This window comes from Oryza brachyantha, chromosome 7 (assembly GCF_000231095.2).
Source record: "Oryza brachyantha chromosome 7, ObraRS2, whole genome shotgun sequence".
Classification (NCBI taxonomy): Eukaryota; Viridiplantae; Streptophyta; class Magnoliopsida; order Poales; family Poaceae; genus Oryza; species Oryza brachyantha.
This window is the reverse complement of record NC_023169.2, coordinates 16,876,985-16,900,393: the sequence shown is the minus strand read 5'-3', so window position 1 is coordinate 16,900,393 and position 23,409 is coordinate 16,876,985. Positions and strand designations below refer to the sequence as shown.

General features: G+C 42.5%; 5 protein-coding genes across 8 annotated transcripts; 2 read left to right on the top strand and 3 right to left on the bottom strand.

Moving 5' to 3' along the window:
• Positions 1-58: 58 nt before the first annotated feature.
• LOC102700444 (serine/arginine-rich SC35-like splicing factor SCL33) lies at positions 59-3,153 on the bottom strand. Its single transcript, XM_006657937.3, has 6 exons — positions 2,978-3,153; positions 2,184-2,338; positions 1,579-1,656; positions 853-1,017; positions 651-773; positions 59-573 (listed from the first exon to the last, which is right to left on the bottom strand). Exons 2-6 carry the CDS (start codon positions 2,330-2,332, stop codon positions 423-425), a joined length of 666 nt encoding a protein of 221 aa, XP_006658000.1. The 5' UTR covers positions 2,333-2,338; positions 2,978-3,153; the 3' UTR covers positions 59-422.
• Positions 3,154-5,095: 1,942 nt separating this feature from the next.
• Positions 5,096-8,734, top strand: LOC102700160 (glucan endo-1,3-beta-glucosidase 4). 2 transcript variants are annotated; one of them, XM_040525973.1, is made up of 6 exons: positions 5,096-5,515; positions 6,483-6,534; positions 6,731-6,827; positions 7,489-7,845; positions 8,248-8,275; positions 8,356-8,734. In XM_040525973.1, exons 2-6 carry the CDS (start codon positions 6,517-6,519, stop codon positions 8,564-8,566), a joined length of 711 nt encoding a protein of 236 aa, XP_040381907.1. In that variant the 5' UTR covers positions 5,096-5,515; positions 6,483-6,516; the 3' UTR covers positions 8,567-8,734. The 2 variants fall into 2 exon arrangements, with proteins under 2 accessions (XP_040381907.1, XP_015695126.2); XM_015839640.2 differs by lacking the exon at positions 6,483-6,534 and having other exon boundaries at positions 5,099-5,515.
• Positions 8,541-10,264, bottom strand: LOC102701285. 3 transcript variants are annotated; one of them, XR_005812180.1, is made up of 7 exons: positions 9,887-10,264; positions 9,686-9,772; positions 9,496-9,603; positions 9,183-9,386; positions 8,915-9,100; positions 8,652-8,721; positions 8,541-8,562 (listed from the first exon to the last, which is right to left on the bottom strand). XR_005812180.1 is itself a non-coding variant. In XM_040525971.1 (6 exons), exons 1-5 carry the CDS (start codon positions 10,181-10,183, stop codon positions 8,960-8,962), a joined length of 837 nt encoding a protein of 278 aa, XP_040381905.1. In that variant the 5' UTR covers positions 10,184-10,264; the 3' UTR covers positions 8,663-8,754; positions 8,915-8,959. The 3 variants fall into 3 exon arrangements, 2 of the variants coding, with proteins under 2 accessions (XP_040381905.1, XP_040381904.1); XM_040525971.1 differs by lacking the exon at positions 8,541-8,562 and having other exon boundaries at positions 8,663-8,754; XM_040525970.1 differs by lacking the exons at positions 8,541-8,562; positions 8,652-8,721 and having other exon boundaries at positions 8,832-9,100.
• A 4,109-nt stretch (positions 10,265-14,373) lies between these two features.
• Positions 14,374-19,681, top strand: LOC102701011 (integrin-linked protein kinase 1; the record flags this gene model as incomplete). The annotated part of the gene is made up of 11 exons (XM_015839253.2): positions 14,374-14,733; positions 15,444-15,518; positions 16,219-16,335; positions 17,160-17,254; positions 17,560-17,680; positions 17,762-17,841; positions 18,432-18,491; positions 18,569-18,690; positions 18,777-18,862; positions 18,944-19,059; positions 19,154-19,681. Coding segments are annotated over 11 exons (1,362 nt in total), but the record flags the coding sequence as incomplete, so codon positions are not given.
• Positions 19,682-19,974: 293 nt separating this feature from the next.
• On the bottom strand, positions 19,975-22,395 carry LOC102699879 (transmembrane emp24 domain-containing protein p24delta9-like). The gene is made up of 4 exons (XM_006657935.3): positions 22,057-22,395; positions 21,738-21,947; positions 20,385-20,461; positions 19,975-20,291 (listed from the first exon to the last, which is right to left on the bottom strand). Exons 1-4 carry the CDS (start codon positions 22,294-22,296, stop codon positions 20,147-20,149), a joined length of 672 nt encoding a protein of 223 aa, XP_006657998.1. The 5' UTR covers positions 22,297-22,395; the 3' UTR covers positions 19,975-20,146.
• Positions 22,396-23,409: the final 1,014 nt, after the last annotated feature.

Below are 23,409 nucleotides of genomic sequence, written 5' to 3'. Positions count from 1 at the left end.
CGTTTTAAACTCGTCCTTTAAATTTTATAGGCAAAATAGTTAGACTCGTTATCACCACTGATCCCACACAAATTTTATAGGCAAAATATATAGGCAAAATAGTTAGACTCGTTATCACCACTGATCCCACACATGCATAGAGCGGTTATTCGCATTCGTTTTTTGCTAGCATTGCTGGGCTCAGCGGGCTGCCTGTCCCATGATGCCCTTCTTCGCTCCTCAGTGGCCCAGCCTGTCGAACAGGCCCCCAAGAACTTCACAAATCACAAGGCATAACGACATAATGCTAGTATTTGCCAAGTTATTGATACTACTACAGCACGACAGCACATAATGGACATATGGTTCGCAAAGCCATAGAAAGTAGTGTACTCTCATTACTTCGTAGATCGACCGTAGCACTAGACCTCAGCGTTACGCTTTCATCCGCTAACAGAGAGCGACCTCTCTCTCCGTGTGGATCCACCGTATCCCTCATCTATGGGGCTCCTACTTCTTGATCTGGATCTGCTGTCAACAGGTGAGTAGGACCTCTCTCTCATCCTTCGCCTTGCATACCGAGGCGAAGGAGACCTGCCCCAAGACAAGATTGTTGTTCAGGTGTGTGATTGTGAAATGAAACAGTAGCTCAAGCCTGACGATATTCATACCTCGAGTAGCTTGGGCTGCGGTAAGGCGAACGGCCCCTTCGAGGTGGAGAGTATCCCCTTGGAGGAGGAGAGTATCGAGGTGACCTAGAGTATCTCTGGTCATAGGAACGACCTCTGCTGCCACTGCAGATTGTGCAAGAAGATAAACTGAATCAGCTATGCTTCTGGAGTGTATACACCATAGGGGGACAGGACAACGAACCTTATTCTGTCACGAGCTCTCATCTCAGCAGGCTTCTTTCTGTTTTCCTCTGCAAATACAACAGCTATTTCCCTGCCAAGAATAGTCTGCCCGTCCATGTAGTATTTTGCATCAGCAGCGTCATCAGGATCATAGTACTGGACAAATCCAAATCCTCTTGGTTCCCTGTAAAAGACAATGAAATGATTTCCGAATAAAGATTCATAACAATCTGGCTGAAAAATGTCAAAGTTTCTGTTTTCAGCAATACAACACCCAGCAACCAAACAAATTCACCTATAAAACTTTGCCTGGTTGCACAGCATGGAATACAAATTAAGTAAAACAAAAGTGCACTCTGCTGCTGACCTTGCACCCGTCAGACTATACATATAGACTTCAAATTCTTCATGACTTGCACTATCTCTTAAACCAATAATTATATTTCTTCTCTTCATCTCTAATACTTATGTTGCATATCTCTTAACTTGCAACTCTTAGTTTCTTCCATTCCCTTCAACAGACTTGCGCCACTAAAGACTGGTGTCTTCAAAAACTTGTTTTCACTGTTAATCTCAAGTGGATGACAGAAGTATTTTAATGTCTGCTAATAAAATTAGAGCACACGTTTTTTAAGTTCACACAGTGCATTTTTTCATGTCAATGCATAAATCTCATCTATAAAATTTTAAGTGGCCTCTGCAGGTGTAAATGCCAATTAATACTAGTCTAAAATGGGCAACTTACCCACTGTAGTAATCTCTTGGAATATAAACATCTTTAAGACGACCAAATTGTCCAAATGGCCGACGAATGTCCTCTGGCCTGCATTCATAATTTACTAGGGAGTTATAAGGGTTAAGAGGAAAAACATAATAACCACTGCAGTACATACAAAGAATCACAACCAAGCATATAGTGAAGCATCAGCTCAATGCCTGATTTCCTATTCAGGGGTGCATTTAAATTTGATGCCCATTTTTCGCGCCAAATTCCATGTGTGCAAAAAAAAGGCATGCATCATGCAGCATACAACTCAAAGGTACATATATTTTTTTGGCTGCTATAAACAAGTTAATACCAGAACTAAAATTTTGTAAATATCGAAATCTAGTAATCCAATTATCTATGTGGAGTATATGATGCTGATAGCAACAAATGGACATGTATAGGCTCACAAAATAAGCTTATCTTTTTCACAAAAGAACTTGAGAATGCCACAGATCGCAGATGCATAACAATACTGTGTAAATACTTAGTTTTAAGTAGTGGTTGGAAAAGTTCCATACACAACACATGTACAAGTTGTGCGCTCACAATCACCGAGTAGAGGAAATTTCAAGAAATTTTACCGGCAGTCCCGGCGAAGATTCCTGACTAGAAGACTGGTTGGGAGATCTCTACCGCCACCACCATAACGACCACGGGGAATCGGGCTGCTTGCCCTTCTCCGGTAGCTTCTTGGAGGTGGCGATGGGCTGTAACTGTAGCCTCTTCCCATATCAACCTAGGACAACAGGTCAAGGTTTAAAAACTATCAGTAAATTAACAAATGTAGTAGTAGCACTGATACACTAGAAATTCAAAAAAAAAAAAAGGGTAATCAAGAATCTCAAGAGCATAGAACAAGGATATTCGCTCTAATTGAACTAAACCCTTACTTTTATATTAATCACATCAACAGTACGTGATACATAAACATAAACATATAGGTATAGTATCCAAAACCACCACAAATATAAATAATTGCATAGACCTTTGCAAGTACATGCAAGATGCAACCGCCAACACCACTACTTGTCTGTGTGTTGTGCATGGGATTTCAGTGTAACCACACAACATCACGCCACTACAAACCCACAAATTTACCAAGCTCCACGGCCGTTTAACCATCAAGGCCCATCGATACAAGCACACCAACGAACAACTACTAGATTTGAGACCCAACCCACCCTAGAGTCGTAGAACCACCACCAAATCATAACCTAAAACCGAAACCGTACACAACGATCGACCATGATGCTACCGCTCATACAACAACGCCTCCCGTAGGGTACGTTTTAGAGCAATCATCTCGAAGACCAAACCGAAACCGACGGACCTACGGCTAGAGGGCAGCGATTTACAGCGGCGGAATCACGCTTACCGCTGGCGAATCGGATCAGCCGTAGGAGGGAGAGGGAGAGGGAGAGGAATGCTTCTTCCTAATCTGGTTCGCCTCGTGCCCTCGTCGCCGCGGGAGCTTGGATTCCACCGCCGCTCTAGAAGCTTCCGGAGGAGCCGCGAATCGGCGACGGGATCGCCCACGCGTCGCGCTCGCGCCGCCTATGAAAGGCTACTAGTAGTGCCGGCACAGTACGCCGTTGGATCGTGACACGTGTCACGAGGTGATGCGGCTGGGCGGTGGACGTCGCCGTGTGGGCCGCGTGATTGTTAGGTCGTTCATTGGCCCTGTGCCTTTTGGGCCCGGAAAGGCTGAAAGGTAGGAAACCCAGAGCCATTTCTTTTCTTTCTTTCTTTTTTCATGTTCTATTATTGTTGTTCTATTGGGTATGTTTTTTTTACCTTCAAACAGAAAGTTTTTGGTAGTTTTTGTGCTTTAAAGTACTAAATATTAATTTGATGTGTCCCCTAGGTTGGTGAATATTTGGATTTTTGAATTGTTAGGAACTGACCTGGTGACACAAGATTTTGCAAGGTGGTAATCTATATACCAAGAGGAGTAGACCGGTAGTCCCTCCGTTTTTCTGTGTTTGACTATTAATTTTTTAATATATTTGATTAATCGTTTATTTAAATATTTTTCACATATGCAAAAATGTAAGACACACTTATAGTTTCTTTAATGATAAAATAAATTAGTATTAAATAAAATGATGGCTAATGATCAAAATTATATTCAAAAGTCAATAGTATCGAACACTGAAAAAATTGGTAACATAGAAAATTGGAGGAGTTAGTTCATTTGGTTTCAAGCTGGCATGCATTCCTTCCCTCTCCAAGGGCTAAGGCCTATCTACCTAACATATTCTTGCTTCCTGCGCATGATGATAACATTTCCTTTCTATCGATTTGTCATTCACGGTTTGAGTAGCTATGCTAATATATTTGATGTAGTTTGAGAATACCATCAACATAGGTATTGTCATGCTCACAGTTCCTCCTAGGCAGCCAACTTTTCTAAAGGTTCAGAGCTAAGGTTACATATAGGTACGGAGAAACATGGAAATGTTCAGATGACAAAACTTAATTCAGAATAACGCAAAAGGAGCATTCAAGATTAGCACCCATCCATAATTTATACTAGCACGTTAAAAAAATCCCTAGATTAGGACCAATTTAAGTGATCAAGGTGATGGGGATGAGAAAACCCTGGAATGGTCTGAACCCAATGTGTAATCCACCGATTGGCCTCAGTTGATTGTGACTCTGTTCATGTTTGATGTGCTAGTCCCAACCACCTGTTCCACTATCTTTCCTCCACATGTACACAGCACACCCCCATAGGCGTATGGAAGTATGGAGCAAGAGATAAGATACGAGATGCATGGAGAAGAATATAGTAAAACTGAAAGATGAACATCACTATCATTTGGTAACTCAGAGAATTCAGAACTGAATATGCATCAAAGTCTTGTTTTTTTTTTGTTTGTTTACTTCAGAAGAGAGAAAGGGCATGCATGCATGAAGGGAAAGCAAAATGGACTCATGATCTTTATGCGAGCATGTGAATAATTGATCCGGGAAGAGCAGTTGGGGCTTTGCACAACTCAAGCTTTTTTGAACGTTCTTTGCTGCAAAATTTTTCTTGTACCTTTTCGAGTTTCATATGAAGATGCTGCTTGTGCTTTTTGGTGGTTGCTTGCTTGCTCTTCATCAGAGTGGAGGTGGCCAGCAGCCCAGCAGGGAAAGTGCAGGTGAAATAAAGCCAAATTGATTGATCATTAGTGTATCATCAAAAGGCTTAGCATGCACATCATCCACTCTTGGTGATCACTGATCAAAAGTAGAACAAAAAAACAGCGATCAGTCTATGTTGTGTGACTGTGTCATTTTATTTTTTTATCTCCCTTTCTTCCTGTTTGGCCCACGTAACCACAATCCATAGATGACAGATCATTCAAATTCACACAAATTCAGTAGTATTTCTTCATACGAAAATTTAGGAATTTCAGTAGCATCTTGCAGCACACCGTTTGTGTATATACCATCGTGTGCTTGGAAAGGAACACGCTATATATAGCGACAGAATCAATCACATACACCACAATCACAACAGGAAAGAAAATCCGTTAATTTTTTTTTGTCACCCAACTACTCTGCGTTCCTCTGAAGTCTGAAACATTACACCATCTCCTCTCTCTCTCACACACACTATCTCTCTACCCCATATCATCTCTTGGCAGTATTAGCCTATACTTATTTCTTCTAATCTGTTGTCGGAGCAAAATATCAGCCTAATTACTCTCCTGTTGCTATACACCTAGTGCCAATAAAAGGCAGGGCAAGACCACATATCCAGGTTTTCTTGCTAGGGTCTGCTCATATCCCACGAATTCAGGGTTCAGGCTTCACAAATTCGAGCTCTGTCCACAAGAAAGAAAGAAAGAAAGAAAGAAAGAAAGAAAGAAGAGAGGAGATTGTTCTTGGCAGCTGGAACAAATCAGTAACTTGGTGGTGAAGGGTACGATTCTTCTCGATATTCTGTTCTAAGTCCTAGAAGAAGAATCATGTTCTTGCAGAGATTCTGATGAACCTTTTCCTTTCTCCTTTTATTGATCTGAAGAATTTGGTCTGTGTTCCCTTGCGAATCATCGCTCCTTGCTTTGAGTTAGGTTTCCTGGTTCTTGATATCTTCAGCTCTCTGTTGGCTCTTTGTCAGCTCTGTTCTGTTCTGGAATTCTTGTTTTCTTCTTCTGATAACCTTTGATGGTTGCTAATTTCCCTGCAAATATTTGGCAGTCTGTGTTATCAACAGCACGATCAACCTGTTTCAGCTTAAGCTTAGCAGAACATGATCGACTGTTTCCCCTTTCTTTAACAGTGAAATTTCACTCGACATCACAGAATTATAGAATAGCAGTCTGTCACCTTTGGTCTGTTCTGTAAATAAATTTGCATTGTTTTTCATTGGATCAAAAGCTAGCTTTAGCAGCTGAAAATTTATATTGCTTAAGATATGAATTGCGCCAATTTAGTCATCTCTACTGCTATTGCACAAATTAGTGAAAGGTGCACGGTCCATACCTCCCTCTTCATACAAAAGGTAGAATCTTTTGATGTGCTATCAACAATTCGGTGGCCATGTAGCTAGATGTCTCAGTTTCAACAATAATTCATAGCTTTAGTTTCCATGGATCATTTGCATTCCGTGGACATAAGCTACTTTTGTGCAGCTAAAATTTCCAGTTCATGTTTGTTAAATTCTTTCAGGTCCTAAAATTTCCAGTTCACGCTTGCAAAAAAATTGTCAGGGTTGTCGGAGCTAGGATTAAACTACATGAATAGTGATATTAGTTCGTGCCGACAGGAATCATGTCACCTGGTAGCGAGTCAATAGCAAGGGATTAAAATTTCTCCTCTGACGATGACGCATTTCATTATATTCGCTTTCCCAAAGACGTCTCTTACTGAACTTCTGTTGTGTTAAGGTGGGAATATGCAATTTTGGTCTGAAAGCATCATATGCTGTATTGCAGTAAGGTACAAGGATTGGATTAATTCTATGCTAAGCCTTGGGTTAACTCAAGGCTAAGGCTAAACCAGTTCTCACATTGTGTTCCTATTTATGCTATATCTCTGAATTCTTCAGATAACATGTTCATCTCTGAATTTTTGAGGCAGTGTTCATCCACTGTTCTGACTTTGTAGTTTGTACTAACCTTTGCTATCGTTACAGTCGATCGTGGAGGGTTCTTGGAGCAGTACAATGTTGGCCCAAAGATGGGAAAGATGCAGCATTCTTCTGCTCGTCTTTCTCCTCTCAAATGCATACGGTGTGTAGTGTAGCTTTCTCGCTTTCTTTTTCCTCATTTATTGAGATTCCTAGCGACACCTTGAAATGGATGACATTAAGCAAAATATCCAAAAGTGTGCATGTGAAGCTTTGCTTAGCATGGAATTGTTTGCCATCCTTTTCATCTCATGTCTCTCTCCAGTGAAAATGAACAGGCTACTACATGCTGCACTTGGCTGAAACTTTCTAGTACCTCTTTTTACTGAACCTGCAGAATATCTGAATATATGCCTACTAATCGGAACACTTAAGCATTGGAAGCCCACTTCCATTTCTGAATCTGAACAAGGATTAACTTTCAGATGACTGTGTTTTTTTGATGTTTCTGTGTGATTAACAAGCTCATTAGCTCCCAGTTTCTTGTTAAAGTATTCAGAGTTCATTTCATAAATTTATTACAGTGAAAAATGAACAGGCTACTACTTACTTAGCTTGTCTGAAAATTACTATACTGAACCTGAAGAATCTCTGAATATACTCCATCATGAGGAGTTCATTGCCATTTATAAATCTGTACATGAACTAACATTCAGATGACTGTACCACTAGAGCAACACCACTTCTCTTTGACATTTTTTATGCTCTTAATAAGCTCATTCTTCTCAGAGTTTCCAGAGTTTGATTTCATAAACTTTACACAGGGAGTCTTCTTGAGAGCAGCAGCAGCAGCAGCACCGACGCCGAGGCGATCGGTTCAGAGAGCGCCCCGGCGTCGGAGGCGGCCGGCGGCGAGGGCAAGAGGCGGTCGCTGGCGACGGGGCTGTTCTGCGTGGCGCTGCAGAACGCCGACCCGGCGGCGCTGCAGGAGGGGCTGAACTGGGCGTGCGGCCAGGGGCACGCCAACTGCGCGGCGATCCAGCCGGGAGGGCCGTGCTACAAGCAGAACAACCTGCCGGCGCTGGCGTCCTACGCCTACAACGACTACTACCAGCGCAACGCCGGCTCCGGCGCCACCTGCAGCTTCAACGGCACCGCCACCACCACCGCCGCCGATCCCAGTAAGCAGCTGCTGCACGCACTTGTGCAATGTCTGCCAATTTCAGTTTTTTTTTTTTGTCTTTTTGAGAACTCGCAAGATCTTTGCTTTATATCGTCAAAGAAAAGAATCATCGAAGAAATAGAAAGGAGACGAAGTTGAGTGATTCTGGCCTCAGCTCCTTTCACAAAATTCTCTAAATTAGACTCTATCCAGGTTTTAATAAATAATGTTGTTAACTTTGACACGCTTGATCTGTACATATGAAAAATATAGGTCATGTTTGAAGCACATCTAATGATTTACATGTCAAAAGATAACTATAGTTTTTTAAATAAGAAATGGTTAACCATATGTTTAAAAGTCAAATAAATATTATATGTCATTCAAAGCTTCTCTGGCTCAAATTATTTCATTGTTTCAGGTTCAGGGCAGTGCGTCTTCTCAGGAAGGTGAGCATTTTCTCTCTCGAGCAACAAGAAATCTGTCAACCATTACGCCGTTGCTGACATGTAGCACGTATGCACCGCAGCTCCATGGCGGGAGGCACCACGCCGGCGGCGAACGCGCCCTCCACCGTCGGCCCGTTCACGCCGGGGTTCGGTAACGGGTCGTCGCCGTCGACCTTCGGAAGCCCGGGCACCAGCCCCCTGACCCCCTTCGACGGCGCCGTCAGCGCCATGTCCGGCGCTCGCCGGGCGCTGCTGCTGGCGTCGCCGGTCGTCTTCTTCCTCCTCCTCTGATCAACACCAGTAGCTGGTCCATGTAAATTATGCATATGGCATTCGTTATAATTGTAATTTACTCGCTAGAAGAGAAGTCAGTCACCTTGGCGTATTTTGTTCCTGAAATTTACTTGTGCTGCTGTATATGTCAGTTGTCAGATTGAACCCTGAAACTATTTTAGACCATTTTATGTACTCCAGGTGTTCTTGATCCAAATATTTTCATGCGACACAAGAAATTTTGGAAAAAAAATCTTAGGTTATCAATTTACGACACTATGCATTGGAGGTAATATTCTTTGCAGAAAATTCTGTATTTTACAAGAATTGATCTTGATCTTGACACAAGCAAATGAATTTACATACGAGTGCATTTGCAGTTGATTCTTCAGAATTTCAGACATTCAGGCTTCAGTGTTTTCTGTCTGGTATGGCATTCAGCTTCGCCGTCGCTGCGGCGGCCGCTGCCTTCTCCCGCCGGAATTTCTGGAAGTCGGCTATGAGGCCGACGTCGACGTCCCTCTTCATCTTCTCGGCGAGCCTCTGTAGAACCTGCATGCCACAAAATCTTCAAGACCGCCCAAAAAAGAGCCGAAATGTTCTGGCCGACGGCGTCGTGCGGCGACGAACTTACCGACTCGGCGACGCCGCGCATGACGTCCTTCGGAACGAGGCGCATCGGCGGCGGCAGGACGCAGGTGATGGAGATCTTGAGGTGGCCCCTCAATCGGCAGGCCCGGCGGCCGCGGCTCCTGTCGGCGTAGAGCGACCCGCGGACGCCGAGGTCGAAGCTCGCCGGCGCGTAGCCGCGCTCCAGCCCACGCAGCTCCCACTCCGTCTGCGCCCATACACACAAACAAACAAACACATGGCGCGCACATGGTTCACCGGCGCTGCACGAAGCAGATGTAATTGGATTTTTTTTTTTGCTAGTCTCATGTACGCACGATTCGGAGGTCGAGCACGCCGTCGCGGTGGCGCAGCTGCATGACGACGACGGGGTGCACGGTGAGGAGGAGGAACTGCAGCGGCAGCATCTGGACTCTCCATTCCTCCTGCACGAGCGCGACGCGTAGTAGGAATTCAGTTAGTTCCAGCGTCGTCGCCGGCGAGATCGCTGGTGGTTTGCTTACGCACGTCGCTGAGGCGCTGGCTCCTGCTCTCGTCGGGGAACATGGCGCGGAACACGCGCGCGCGGTCGAGGAGGTACTCGTCGAACGACACCTGCACCGCGCCGACGAAATTCCAGTCATCTCGTCGGGATATCAATCCATTGGAAATGCAGAGAGAGAGAGAGAGAGAGAGAGAGAGATCAGGAGGCCGTCGGTTGCCGATTACCCCGGGAGGCTCGTAGAGCGGCATGTCGGTGGAGATGCCGGAGGAGTAGGAGACGGCGTCTGACAACGACGACGAAGGCCGCGCATCCGCCGTGCCGGCCTTGGCCACGGCGGCTTCCCGCCGCGGCGCGGCATCCATGGCGCTACGACCTCTCGCGCAGATCGGCGCAGGGGGGGACAAGACTCGGCAGCTGCTAGTGCTGATACTAACACCGCGGCTTGCCCTCGTCGTAGGCGCCGTCCATGGCCGGTGGCTGCCGCGAGCGGTGCTCGCTGCGGCGGCGGCGGCGGCGGCCATGGGGTGCGCCACCACCAACCTAGAGGCTAGAGCCTAGAGCTAGCTCGCGGGGACGAAGCGGAGACTGATCGCTCGTTTCGCCACGTGACGGGTCGGGACAAGGTGGGTTGGGCTACGTGGCGGACGAACTGTGGCCTCACGTTGGTAACGCGCGCGGTGCGACGTGTCGGGTCACCGAGCCGTACGTCCTGGCGTCGGATCGCGGAGATGCGACCGGATCAGGTCAAGTCCGACCGGCCAACCAGAGGACAGAGCCGTGGACGTCCACCCGTTGTACCCAACCATCGGAGGCTCGGAAGCCTCTGCTCGTCGCCCTCCCACGTTCGCTTTTGCATTTTTCGAATTTTGTAGTGTAGTGCAAACAATTTTTGCCTATTATTGCTGTTTTGATTTTCTATAAATTTATATTAATACTAATAAATTTAAATATATAAATATATATGCACATTAGTTTATAGATAGAGCCAAAGTATCTTATATAACATAAAACATTCACTTTTCTCAGCTATCTAATCTCAATACAATTGTCCTTCACTTTATCTGTTTTTAATACACTTATTCTCTATTTTTATAGACTACGATGCAATAATGTTTTAAAATATACTGTACTTACTTTTAATCTTCCAGTGAAATCCTTTTAAGTTAAACACGAATAAAGAGCAAAATTTTGATACCTCACCTCATCAGCACGATTGAGGAAGACGGGGAGGGGAGTGAAATGGAGAAGAAAACCTCTTGGTTAGTCGTGGGCTGGCATGTGTCCATCGAGAGAGCCCATGGGCCAACTCAATTGGGCCTCAGCCTTTTGCCACCAACTTATATGGGCCTGAACCTCTCAAGCAGCCCAAAGTGTCTTGGGCCCGTGCTTTTTGTTGCTCAGTCGTATGCGCCACGGGAAGTCGGGAACTCAAACTATTCTAAAAACAAGACAGCATTTCTGGTTACGCGATGACGAAAGCTCACTTAGAGAAAATTCTAAACTAAAATTTAAATTTAGAGGTTTTTTTATGTAGTTTTAGATTGGTCAGTGTATATATAAATGTTTTATCCCCATGTTATTTTGTTTCGCCTACCGCACCTGATCTTTCATCATTCTGCGCTCTTCACCGCATAGGCGACTAATTAAATAGTGTGATTACGTTGCATGTTAGTAGTAGTAGCTGGTTAGCTTAAAGTTGACTTGTAATTACCGATTTAAGTTGATGCTTCGTCAAATCGGGTAGCGTATGTGCGTCATCCCTTGATGAGTCAGTCTTCACTGAAACTTCTCCAACTAAATAGATATTTAGTCGACTTGTCATATGCCCCACTTTTATACTCCATCATTACACATGATTAATTTCTATCAAGTCGCACCCATTGGCTAGGCGCGTAATTAATTCGTAAAATCGCGATTCAAATAAAAAAGCTTTCGATAGATTATCTAGTAAGTAATTAAACTTAAGACGTCGCTGGCAAATACAGAGTACTACAGCTAGGTCCACAGATTATCTGGTAAGTAATCAAACATAAGACGTCACTGGCGAATACTATTAGGTCGTAATTCAGACCAGCGTTTACTCTGATCACTTGGAGAATTTCCGGACTGAAGTAGTGGTATATTGCCAATGAAACGGCATTAGAAGTTCAGAATAGAACACAAGTGACCAGTTTGCCTGTAATGAAGATTTTGAATTTTGGGATTATTCTAATCTTTTGACAATTATTAATGATATAAACATTTGAATTACTAGTAAAATGTAAAAAAAATTACTTTAGACGTATCGTGTAAGAATCTTTATTAAAAAAATATTTTACACCAGATGCAACAGTGTCGAAGTCTTTTTCGCCGGTACAAATACTAGTATCGCTGTCACGGCCTCAAAAACAGAAAAAAAAATGGAAAATGAAAAAAAGAAGCACCATATTTTTTTCTTATGCTTATAAACCAAAATTTATATTTTTAACTTTATAATTTGAGATGATATTGAGGTTTTTCCATGAAGTTTATTTTCAAACTTATCTTTTAAATTGCTAAGAATATAATATATATATATATATAATATTTATAAATTATATTTTCTAAATATATCTTTTATTTTTTATCGTAAAAAACCAAACAATCAGATTAGCAATTTTGGAAATCTTGCAGAGATCATCAGTGTCCACAAAGAGGCCAAACATGTCAAAATCCATGTGCTGTAGCAGCCGCAGCAGCACACGGAATCATCAATCACTCCAAACTTCCAAGCGACCAACGGCCAACGACTCTGCTCTGCAGCTGATCACAGTGCCGACTGCCCTCTATCCTAAAATAATCAATTTAATTTTTAAGGAAGGGTTTAGCTATTAAAATAAAATTTTTTACATGTCACGTCAGACATTTGATCGGATGTTAGAAGAGGTTTTCGGACACGAATGAAAAACGAATTACACGGCTGGCGTGGAAATCGCGAGACAAATCTTTTGAGCCTAATTAGTCCGTCGTTAGCGCATATGGGTTACTGTAGCACTTATGACTAATCACGTACTAATTAGGCTCAAAAGATTCGTCTCATGATTTCTCATATAACTGTGCAATTAGTTTTCGTTTTTATCTATGTTTAATACTCTATTTAGGTGTCCAAAGATTCGGTGTGATGTTTTTAGATGAAAATTTTTGGGAACTAAACAACCCTTAAATTACATGATTTTCAAAACACAACAATAGGGAAAAAAGTATGGAAGTGAAGCACCGTGTTATATAAATTCTATAAATTGGAGAAACACAAGAACGCTGTGGGAATAATCGTTTAAATCCAACACATGAAAAACATAGGAACTAGAATAGACATGTTGACAAGAAAGAATTTTTTTTCCAAGAGGTTGAACCTCATGTTAAAAATACTCTAAAATTCTTATATTTAGAGACATTCCAAACGAATTTCAAAGAAATTTTTATTTCTTTGTTGCAAAATACCATATAGGTTTTTTTTTTTCTCATAGAATCTAATCCTTCAAAATCCCTCCAAAATTTCTTATTTGTTCAAAAAAGACCTTATAATCTTACAGATGAATCTACATAGACACTATGTTTATATTCATCAATAGAAATTCTTTTTTTTTAACAAATAGAATACACCACTACTCCTAGATCGAATCATTAATTGCTTTTACTTATTGGAGATAGACTGATAGCCTATCTCACTCTCACTCAGACATGAGAATATATTAAGTGTGCTCGTATCGTATCATGCCACTTGAGAAAAGGAAAGCAAGCGACTTTAATTTATTCCACACAAATAAAGACAGTGAAGTGATACCATTTGCAAATAATTAAGCCACACCTTAAAAAAACAATAGCCAATTGTAGCACAAAGTGACGAACAGTTTTTTTTTTCCATTTTGAAAGATGCGCGTACCATAGGCTAACAAACACATGCATCAGTGGAGCTAATAATTTTTCTGCTCGAACAAATCAAAATACGGTAAATATTTATTATAAAAAATATCAAATAGTACAATAAAGTACGACAATTTTAGTGTATTCATTGTGAATCGATATGACCAGGTAGCTGAACTTTAGATCCACATTTGCACGCGTGTTACACTCGAGTAGACGTAAGGAATCATTGAATTAATCGATTTGTTTTGCTATAATTATAAAATACAACGTAGTCGAAAAAAAAAGGTGATATTCATCACACTTACTAGCAGTGACAATATTAACACTCAAATCGTGCATGTCCAATGCAATGTCTGATTGCTCGGTTACACCTTATTCCGTGTGTTTGGCAAGCTCAGCTGAGCCCTGCTACCCTGGTTCGATGAACCCGTCCAGCCTGGCACGCGACAAGTGGGCATCGCCTCGGTTAAGCTAAACGCCCAGCCTTTGCTTAGTCGCGTGGTTAAATGTTAATTAATCGTTAACTACGCTGTCAGGGAGAGAGATTAGTGAGAGCTGTGCCGCGGGATCCGATCCGATCGCTCACCCGCCACGGGAATCTGCACCGCCCAATGACACGTGGGCCCACCTGACGGAGGGCCCACGTGTCAGGGACCCAACTGGTCCCCTCGAGGCGAATAAAAATCCCCCGAATAGTAGGATTTCCAGAAGGCCGCGAGAGGTCAGAGAGAGAAGCACACGCAGACAGACACGAGAGGAGAGAGAGGGAACAGAGAGAGGGGATTCGGGAGCGCGCGCGATTGCGGGGAGGAGGGAGATGGAGGAGGAGGCGGCGGCGGCGCGGGGATCGAGGGGAGGGGGAAGCGGGAGCGGGAGCGGGGGTAGCGGGGGAGGAGGAGCAGGGGGAGGGGGAGGGGCGGGGTCGTCGGGGAGCAGCGGGGCGCGGCGGCGGTTCGACGACAAGGGGCTGGTGGCGAGGACGTCGCTGATCCTGTGGCACACGCACCAGAACGACGCCGGGGCCGTGCGGAAGCTGCTGGAGGAGGACGCCGCGCTCGTCAACGCCCGCGACTACGACAGCCGCACGCCGCTCCACGTCGCCGCGCTCCACGGATGGCACGACGTCGCCGAGTGCCTCATCGCCAACGGCGCCGACGTCAACGCACAGGATCGGTGGCAGAACACGGTGAGAGGCCGTCTCACCCCGATCCCCCCTCTTCCTTGTTTGCGCGCGCTGGAAATGGAGGGCGTGTGTTTGTCTGTGTGGCCGTGTGGGGGTTGGATTTCGCCATTTTGGTTGCGCTGTGGTTTGGGCTCTGTTTCGGATGCCGTATCCAAATGGATCATTCGTGTTGGGGATTCCGGATTCGGTTTCTGCTCTTTCTGGATTTTGTTTGGATTGGATTTGGCTTGTTCTCTGATGAATCGATGGTTTTAGACAGAAATCGATCAGCTACGCTTAAGTTTACACTCTTGTTGCTTTTGATTCGATTGGATAGTGCTCACGCCTCCTATCATCTTCTACGTGGATTTGGGGATAGCTTCGTTTAGGGTTGCAGCTTGAGCTTGCTCGACGAATTGGCAGCTTCTGCTACGAATTTATGCGCTATGGTTGGCTATCAAATGCGTGTCCCTGCAATGAATTCGTCGTCATCTGATACACTATACAATGCGCCCTCTTCCATTTAGTCCATTTTGACCATATTATTGCTGGTAGGATTTGTTGATAAGTTTTGATATAAAAATGATCCGTCACGTGTTAATAGACGGGGCTTGTGTGTTTGGACTGCTGATTAGTTCTATTTGTGCTGCATGCGGTGGATTTCCAGTCAACTATAGTACTGTGTTGGTATTGGGGACAACTGTTTATAATTCTGACTTTTGCTTCATGTACAGCCACTTGCTGATGCGGAGGGTGCAAAGAGGAATGCTATGATCGAGCTGCTCAAGGAACATGGTGGATTGACATATGTATGTGGCTATTGACTTGGGTTCAGTTTAAGAGATTGTCTTGGTTATTGCCTTGCAAAGTAGTAGGGGAGTTTAGGTTTAACCGCTAGCTCAGCATTACTAAATTTCTAACTTGAACACCAGGTATTCCGATTCCACCAGTCACTCTATGTTATGGAATTAGTGGGTGAGTTCCCTGTATATTGCTCTGAAGCTGTTCTTGCCCTCTTGGCATAATGTTTACAAATTTATATCCAGGCACATGATCCCGAATATCATTATCAGTGTAGAATCAGAGTATTTTGATCTACCAGTTTTAATTTTGGCAAAATATTAGATGAGTTTACGAGGGATTCAGTTATGTTGTGCTTTACAGATAGGCCAGTATGGGCAACAAATTCGTCATTCTCAAGGGAAGACCTGATGTTGTTTTTCTTAATATCATATTGGATATTCTGTGGATGCAGATATTTTTTTTAAGTTCATACTAGATATGCTATGGATGGGTTTTAGATTTTTTTTTCTTGTTATGTTTTCATGTAACGTGTAGTCTAGGTGCACCTCAAGCACACATTAGTTATGCTCTATGCAGTTGAAATAAATATAATGCAGAGCGCATAGATTTCTAATTAATCATTTTGTGCTTCTTGATTGGTGCAGCATGATTTTGTATTTTCTTGCTCAAATACATTGGATTCCTCTGATTTTGCTTTTCCTGTAGGGGAAAACCGGAAGTCATTTTGAACCAAAGACAATTCCACCACCCCTAACAAACAAGGCTGACTGGGAGATTAACCCTCTTGAATTGGATTTCACAAAAGCTGTTATCATTGGAAAGGTATCTTATTCCTTAAGTATATCCTAGTTTCATGTAAATATTTGTTAATAGCTATGCGATTAAAGCATTAGTTTTTAAACATGTCCAGTGCTATCAAAGTAAACTGAATTTGCTTACACATAGGAAGTAGTGACACAATGACACTTGGAATTGATTGACCATACAAGCCGTTGATTGTCATTTTAGTCTATAAAGCTGCTGGTTGTATGGGGCTCATGCTAACCTTGCTTGCTGATCCTTGTATTCATGTTTTCCTTCTGCTCTCTTAATAAATTTGACTGGCGATCTTCCCTGCCCCATTGGAAAAAAGAAAATTGACTATACAATTACTGTATATTGATTGCCAGATGATCCTTTTAGATGTCTTTCAAATGAGATAATTAGGTGCTCAGAACTTGCCGTAGTTGTTAATCAGCTGATGGGCTTTCATTTCTCGTGTTTAGAAATGTCTATCATCAGTGTAGTTGAAGTATCAATTTCTGTAGCATTTGTTTTGTACTGCAATGAAATCAACCTTTATAATTATATCCCTTGTACTGTCTAACTCTCTATTTTCCAAATGATATTCAAGGTTACTGTACCTTAACCTTCAACTGACCTATTGAGAGAGAGATTTCAGTATACACGAGTAGGAGATTAATGTATGTTAAGCATGACTGGAAGCCACAAAAGATAGTTTTAGCTGTTTCATATGAACAACTGAAAATAAAACTTTACAGTACTAGAAAGTTCATGAAACATATCTACTGCATTGTAACCATGTACTGTGATCCACCTTTAATCCATTTTGTATTGAGTTAATAAATCATATTAAACTTCTGCAGGGCTCTTTTGGTGAAATTCTGAAAGCCAATTGGCGAGGAACGCCTATTGCTGTCAAGCGCATTCTTCCATCTCTATCTGATGATAGGCTGGTGATGTAAGTTAAACTCTTCATACTTAATCACCTTGCCACGCTTCAAAAGTTAGTCTGACCAAGTTAGGCATAAATTTGGTTCATAACCGGCTAGCGACACTTGCGGCACGTTATCTTCTCCACCACATTGATCCCACATGTCAATGATACGAAAAAGTGTGGCTTCAATTTTTCTAGTCAAACCTTAGCCAAGCTGAGACACACTATCAAACATGCCCTAATGATGTATTCTGGATAAGCAGCTTAATTTTTTGTGACATAATTGACTTCATGGAATCATCCCTCAATCATTTTTTATGGGAATGCAGACAAGATTTCAAGCATGAAGTCAACTTGCTAATAAAGCTGAGACATCCAAATATTGTTCAGTTCCTTGGAGCAGTTACAGAAACCAAGCCTTTAATGCTCGTTACCGAGTTTTTACGAGGAGTGCGTATTCTTTTGTAACAATATCTTGTCATTTGGCTGTTTGGAATACTTTCTAATGTTGAGTTCACATGTATTTTCCAGGGTGATCTTCATCAATACCTGAAGGAGAAAGGCGCACTTGCCCCAGCTACTGCTGTTAATTTTGCATTAGATATCGCAAGGTATTCTTAGCTTCATTTGCAGATGTGCTTTTTAACACTTTGTAAAAAAAACGTAATCTGGATCATGACTGATGCTGTGCAAGAATTATCATGAGATCTGTAGTGTATCCTTTCGATAGAAAAATGATTCTATATTGTATTATGCACTTGAACCCATGATTACATTTATGCCCATTGTAAGATCATTTTTATTTATGTATTGCATTTAAGTACCCTTGATAATTCTCCTGCTCTGTCATGCCATTCATCTTCAGGACACTGGCTAACAAGAGTAACACCAATTCTGGTTTAAACAAAGTTTCTTGGCATCCAAGTGACTAATAAGAGTAATGTGAATGAATGATCTCTTGGATCCGTCTGAACTGACATCATCACTAATGTAGTTAATACTGAAAACTCATCTTGAGATGAGGGACCGAGGGGTTTCAGCACAATATTTTCTAGTTATAGTGCTAACACGATAACATCATCGAACCATCATGCACTATCCCTAGTGGATTCTAACTTAATTATCAAATGATTTGTTTTCTAATTATTAGACATTATGATGATTCATATATGCTTTACCCTTGATTAATTTTTATCTGCAGGGGCATGGCCTATCTTCACAATGAACCAAACGTAATAATTCATCGGGACTTAAAACCAAGGTTTGTGAATTATTTGATTTTGCTAATGCAATCATTTTCAGGGACGGTCTACTCTAATCTATTGTGTCAACATCCAGAAACATTCTTCTAGTAAATTCTGCTGCCAACCACTTGAAAGTTGGAGATTTTGGTCTTAGCAAGATTATCAAAGCCCAGCATGCCAATGATGTGTACAAGATGACTGGGGAGACTGGAAGCTGTAAGTGTTCAGGAGTTATACCTTATGTCCTTGTATCTCTTCTTTCAAATTCATCTTGACGATATGTTTTCATTTCTGTCACATAGACCGGTACATGGCTCCAGAAGTATTCAAACACCGGAAATATGACAAAAAAGTTGATATCTTTTCTTTTGCCATGATACTTTATGAGGTAAATTTTCCACATAAACTTACAAAAAAGTTGTGCCATCACTTGTATTAAAAATGACAAGGGATGTTTCTCTGATTACAGATGCTTGAAGGAGATCCACCTTTCTCCAACTATGAACCTTATGAAGCTGCAAAGTATGTCGCAGAGGGGCATCGCCCGCCTTTTCGTTCGAAGGGATTTACTAACGAATTCAAGGAGTACGTGCAAGCTAAACAAAATCATGAAACATGCTAACAGCCATGTTTACTTGTGGCCTGAGCACTTAAATTTTACATGGAATTGTCATTGCAGGTTAATTGACGTGTGCTGGGCTGGGGATATCCACTCGAGACCATCTTTCCTGGAGATCCTCAAGAGGCTCGAGAAGATCAAAGAACATTTCGCGGCGCATGATCACCACTGGCATTTGTTCTCCCAGTAGCTTCATCACTCTGAATTCATCGCGATTCATTGCTACTGCGTGTGGTGCCACGAGTGAGGAATTTATGGGAGACCTGACATTTATCGGTGTACAAAATTTAGATGGCCCAAGGAAGGGTCAAAATCGATACTGTTCTGCTAAAGCAGATATCTTGTTTTTCTTGAACCATCCCTTTTGTTATTAGGTTTCCTGCTCTCTTTTTTAAAATGTTTTTTGAGAATCAGTACAGTGGCTACAGGAAGTAAATGTTGCCATGTAATCTTTTAAAAGCACTTCTTGTTACGGGGACAAAAGGTTAGTTCTCTGCGAACTTTGTAAACAGATTGTATTTTTGTTGATGCTTTGATCGTACACTCATTTAAGTAACAGATTAGAATGAAGTTCCCTGTGAACTTTAAAAACAGACTGTCTTTTTGTTGATGCTCTGATCATACACTTTGAACAAAAAGTTGATGAGGTAGCTAACCAAATCTGAGAGCTGATAAACACGATTAGAATTAGCTGTTTGAACCTGCTGATCTTCGATTGGTTGCCCTTTTCTTTTGTGATCTTCAAAACAAGATTAGAATGACAAGCGAAAAGAGCATAATGACGCTGTCCTTCCAAGACACTTCGAATTCACGGCAATCTTCGTGTAAAGATATCGGCAACTTGGACGATCAACCTGAACACGTTATACAATTCTTTCGACTTTCAACTGGACAAGCTAGGGCACAGTTAGATATAATTTAGAGTATAATACACATTGTTGCTTACAAGGGGGTCAAAGTAATCGCTCGGCGACATAAATTAACCGCTGACACAAAAAAAAGGTACACCTAGCCACTTTCGTGCTGCAATATATTCTTTTGACCTTGGAAAAACTACAGAAGCTTCTTTCTCTCAAAAAAGGTCTTGAGATGCCACAGCTGCAGTCCCGCGACGGACATGCAGATACCGAGCGAGAGGAACCCGAGCCACGCCATTCTTGAGTTCGTTTGCCTGTTCAGGTTTTGCATCTCCTCCTCCCTGGACAAAGAAATATGATTTTCTAAATTGCCATACGAAATTCCACACAACGTAGGTTTACCACTGTCGCTAATGGTAGATATTGATAAATACCTTTCACGTAGATAAAACATTTCTTCATGGATCGATTTGATGGTTTCCTCTAGCTTCTTCAGCTCCATCTCCATCACCTGCAACACATTACAAAAATGTTTTGCTCATCACCTATAAGATACCTTGAAAAGCTAACACTCCACTACTCCAGCATATGGCACAGCACTCTCACAGATAGCATGGCCATGCATTAGCATTGATATACACATTCACTCCACACACAAGCAATTCTCACAAAAGCATACATGTTTGGGGACTTGTGAGCATTGTTCATAGGGCTAACGCTGAACCTGATACCAGCAATCAGTTGACACTGTACAATTCATATACCTGATCCTGCCCAGTTTCTGAGAGACTAAGAATCAGCAAGCATGGGTCTTCCTATGGTCAAAGGGAACATGGATACCGGCTGTGCATCAAGATCATAAAAAGCTCAAGCTCATTGTAGATCAGATATAGGAGCACCTGAACCTGAATACCTATATGCCATGACACTAGAACTTATGCAAGTACATGTCGTTTCAATTTTTCAAACAACTAACAACTGAAATTTCAATCATTTAAATCAATGCACAGTATAGTGTGAATTTCAGGCAAAACTGGCAAGTACATAAAGCAATATAGTATAAAATCAAGAAGTGCACACTCCACCAAAAAGAGTAAGAGTAACCGATTGGCTACTGAGAGTCAGCCCTTTCCTCATTTAGATTGAAACAAATTCAACTGAACTAAGGAAGAATTAGCTAATATGCTCACACAACAAAGCATCTACTCAAAATCCAAAATCATATCACCATCGATTCCAAGAAAATTCAGAGTCCGACCAGTTGAGATCTATCTACCATATAACCAAACAGATTTTTGGACATTGATCACTAAGAAGCATCTAAACCACACAGAGGTTCCACATCCAGATCCTCATATGCATAATTTTCTTAATTACTGTCAAAATCCCAATAGCTCAAAACAAAAAGAAGTCTAGCAGTGCTACATATACTAAACACAAAAAAATCACTACCAAAATCTAACAGAAACGAACTTCGTGAATGAAAAGGTCCAAACATCCTCTGACAAGGAATTGGTCAACATATCTATCGAACTACAAAGGGCACTTACATGCCCCATCTAATTATCTGAATAACCATCCCATCAACCCCCAATCTACTCCACATAGAAGCACCGAAATCGACAAAAGGAAATTTCCTAATCCATGCTGCCACACACAGATTAGTGGCTACGATCTGATTGCTTTAACGACAATACTACAGGACAATCCAACCATGGCAAGCAATTCGATTGGTTAGGAATTGAACAGAAAAAAGCACGAAGCATGGAGCGGAAGTGAACACTCACATCGACCTGCCCCTTCTTGGCGACGTTGGGCCAGTCCTTGGCCGCGACGCCACTCCTCCAGTCGAACTCGAACCCGATGGAGACGGGCGGCTTGTGGTCGGGCGCCCAGAAGCAGGCCAGGTAGTCGCCGGCCTCCGCCGCCGTGAACGCGAAGTGCCCCGACGGCACGTTCTCCGCGTAGTGCATGCTATTCCCGTACGGCGACGTCACCTGCAGCCATCCACCCACCGAATCAACCCTCCAAAAACATCACCGCGACGGCTAATTCGATCGCACAGCTCGATTGACGACGACGACGAAGCTTGCAGCATATGCTTACCCTGAGGGAGATGCGGTGGGAGTCGGGGAGCGGGGCGTCCGGGGAGCCGGGGTCGGGGCCGACGATGTGGTACTTCCCGACGGCCATGGAGCCGACCTTGATCTCGTCGGAGATGCACTTGGTGTGGCCGGACTCGAGGTCGAACCGGAGGGCGCGAGCCGCCCGCGGCGAGGCCGAGAGGAGCACGGCGGCCAGGAGGAGGAGGGAGAGCGCGGGCGATCCGGGGCGGCGTGCAGCCATGGCCGGAGATCGGAGGAGTCGTCACGGGGCGGTGGTGTGTATTGGCGGCTTGGCTTATTGAGGTTAGATTAATGGAGATTGCTAACGTCAAAGCTGGGAGAAAGTAGCTTGCATTCGTGGATTATAGAGGGGGAAGTTTTTTCCTTAAAATTCCTGTTATCTAGGTTTTATCCTCACCGTCTGAAAATAAAATCATCTTTAACAAATAAATATTATTTTAAATTATCTTTTCCATCGTCTCTTTAACGAATGAATATTGCTTCCATTTATCTTTTCCATTGTTCTTACCATTGTCATGTCATGTCAGTGTTACTGGCATGACAAGCTTGCCATGTTAAATACTCATGACGAAGTTTATATGGTGAAAATATTTTTCTATAAGGTTTAGTAATAAAATTATTTATTAAAAATATTTAGAAAATAAAAAATATTATCCGCCCTCCTCAATCACTTATAACAGAGGAGCTCCTTAAAGAGATCGATTCAAATCTAACACCACTATGTTCATTCACTTTTATCCTGGACACAACTATCTCGAGATTTGAATTTTAACCTCATGACCGTGACAATGGTTCACCTTACCTACCTTGCATATATACCACCTTACCTGTCCAACGGCGGTAGAGCTAAACACCGGTGGTGGATAGTTTGAAGGGGTGATTGTTAAGTCTGTCGTATTTCACGCTAAGTCAAATTATGACAAGTTTGTGTCACGTGTTAAGAAAGAGCTCATTATGTGCTCTATATTAAGCCACGTCAACAGAAAAAATTCCTCATATAAAGAAGAGTCTTTCAAGCCGGCTCTTTATAATTACAGGCTAATTAATTCTCCGTTCACATTTGATCTAATCGGTGTCTCTAATTAGAGTCAGCACACGTACAAAGCAGATTTTTCAGTTGTCTCCTCGTTTTATGCGCCAAGAGTCGATGTTTTATTGACTCCATGCAAAACAACCACTTTTGTCTCTCCTATCCACTCTCTCTTCCATGTCAACGAGTATACAGCGATAGAGACGACAATAAAAGTCCTTTGTACGTACCCTAATAGAAACACATCACTCTATCCATCAACACCACATAACCAATAAATAAGAAATTCAAATTTTAAATATT

Bases quoted from the DNA above. Each gene is read 5' to 3' on its own strand.
- LOC102700160 (XM_040525973.1), top strand. The intron at 7,846-8,247 runs GTAAGCAGCTGC...TCATTGTTTCAG, and splicing joins CACCACCGCCGCCGATCCCA to GTTCAGGGCAGTGCGTCTTC. The intron at 8,276-8,355 runs GTGAGCATTTTC...TATGCACCGCAG, and splicing joins CAGTGCGTCTTCTCAGGAAG to CTCCATGGCGGGAGGCACCA.
- LOC102700444 (XM_006657937.3), bottom strand. From the start codon at position 2,332: ATGGGAAGAGGCTACAGTTACAGCCCATCGCCACCTCCAAGAAGCTAC. The intron at 1,657-2,183 runs GTAAAATTTCTT...TTATGAATGCAG, and splicing joins AATCTTCGCCGGGACTGCCG to GCCAGAGGACATTCGTCGGC. The intron at 1,018-1,578 runs GTAAGTTGCCCA...TGTCTTTTACAG, and splicing joins CCAAGAGATTACTACAGTGG to GGAACCAAGAGGATTTGGAT.
- LOC102701285 (XM_040525971.1), bottom strand. From the start codon at position 10,183: ATGGCCGCCGCCGCCGCCGCCGCAGCGAGCACCGCTCGCGGCAGCCAC. The intron at 9,773-9,886 runs GTAATCGGCAAC...GGCGCGGTGCAG, and splicing joins CGCTCTACGAGCCTCCCGGG to GTGTCGTTCGACGAGTACCT. The intron at 9,387-9,495 runs GTGCGTACATGA...GTATGGGCGCAG, and splicing joins GCGTGCTCGACCTCCGAATC to ACGGAGTGGGAGCTGCGTGG.
- LOC102699879 (XM_006657935.3), bottom strand. From the start codon at position 22,296: ATGGCTGCACGCCGCCCCGGATCGCCCGCGCTCTCCCTCCTCCTCCTG. The intron at 21,948-22,056 runs GTAAGCATATGC...GGATGGCTGCAG, and splicing joins CCCACCGCATCTCCCTCAGG to GTGACGTCGCCGTACGGGAA. The intron at 20,462-21,737 runs GTGAGTGTTCAC...AATGTGTTGCAG, and splicing joins CCAAGAAGGGGCAGGTCGAT to GTGATGGAGATGGAGCTGAA.